The 1,343-nt window shown below is 44.8% G+C and overlaps 1 protein-coding gene across 1 annotated transcript; it reads right to left on the bottom strand.

Moving 5' to 3' along the window:
• Positions 1 to 6: 6 nt before the first annotated feature.
• On the bottom strand, positions 7 to 1,333 carry LOC107580638 (CAP-Gly domain-containing linker protein 2-like). The gene is made up of 2 exons (XM_016266311.1): positions 701 to 1,333; positions 7 to 613 (listed from the first exon to the last, which is right to left on the bottom strand). The coding sequence occupies exons 1-2, from the start codon at positions 1,242 to 1,244 to the stop codon at positions 474 to 476; spliced, it is 684 nt and encodes a 227-aa protein (XP_016121797.1). The 5' UTR covers positions 1,245 to 1,333; the 3' UTR covers positions 7 to 473.
• Between the last annotated feature and the right edge of the window lie 10 nt (positions 1,334 to 1,343).

A 1,343-nucleotide genomic window follows, 5' to 3' on the forward strand; every position in this document is an offset into this window, starting at 1 on the left:
GAAACACAATGCCAAAGTAATCTACGTAAGAAGTTTGCACAGCAGATTTGAAAGGCAATGTCTTTGGTAATACCTGATATAATCACGCAAACAAAAAAGTCATAAACAGTAGTACATTCTTATCTAGAACATGCATCCAAATCTCAAACTCACTCAAAGTAGTGTTAGACAATGTTCGATTAATACATTTAGTCATATAAGGAGTGGTAACCAAGTAACCAAGAAGGATGTTAGTATTACAGCTGTACATGATATATAAAACAAGTTTGTGCAACTGTGCAACTCTCGACATTCAAAGATGATACTGAAATAGGCCTATAATTTCAACAAGACACACAGGTAGGTGTTATTGCCATGGAATCAGGGGAACCAACAAATCTCTAATGAATCAGAAGGATGGATTCCGTTAGCACTTGTTTTGTCCAGGCGGTGGCTGGTGCTGGTGTCGAAGAGATCATCTACCAACTATTGGGTCACTGTCCTGCTCCTACAGGTTGAGGTTCAGTGTCTATGGACGGAGGCCCTCGAGTCAAACATGATGGCTTCACGAAGACGCCATGACCTGTGGCACATCGGAAATACACCCTTCCTTGGACCGTACCGTTGTGCTTGCCTTTGGAAGGACAAGAAAGGTTTAAGGTTACAAGGAATTGAGTTGGGATTCAGCAACAAAGAGCAAGAAAGGGAAGAGTTCACTTACCTACAGCAAGGTCCAACTCTACGCCAACCCAGATGCCTTTGGCAAACTCTACCCCTCCAACGTAATGCACAGTCCCACTCCGTTTGCCCACCCAAACTTGCTCACCGGGGGCCATCCAGTCTGGCAACTGAGCAACTGGTCTGTTCTCGTCCTTACAAGAGTCTGCCAAAGGTTCTGCATCCTCAAAGGACTCAAGTCCTTGAGTTGCTTCCAGTTGTGGCTTGGCATGAGGTACTGGGATACTGGGAGACTCTTTCCCATTGTGGAGATGGAACTGGGGTGGGGGATCCATGCCTTGGGTTTTGGCTTGGGGAATCGAGTCTGCCTTCCATCCAATGCTACCAAGATCTTCTCTTATGCTATGACCTACACCTTTTAAGTCTGGTGGAATGGATTCTGCTTTCCAACTGATGTTACTGAGGTCTTCTTCTCCTACACTATCATCTCCACCCTTAAATTTTGGAAGAATCGATTCCGCCTTCCATTTAATGTTACCAAGGTCGTCTTTTACGCCATGATCTACACCCTTAAGGTCTGGAGACATCGATTCCACCTTCCATTTGATGTTACCGAGGTCTTCTTCTCCTACGCCATCATCTACACCCTTTAAGTAATTGGGAATCAATTCTGCCTTCCATCCAAT

Source organism: Sinocyclocheilus grahami, unplaced genomic scaffold, assembly GCF_001515645.1.
Source record: "Sinocyclocheilus grahami isolate Dianchi unplaced genomic scaffold, SAMN03320097.WGS_v1.1 scaffold38290.1, whole genome shotgun sequence".
Lineage (NCBI taxonomy): Eukaryota > Metazoa > Chordata > Actinopteri > Cypriniformes > Cyprinidae > Sinocyclocheilus > Sinocyclocheilus grahami.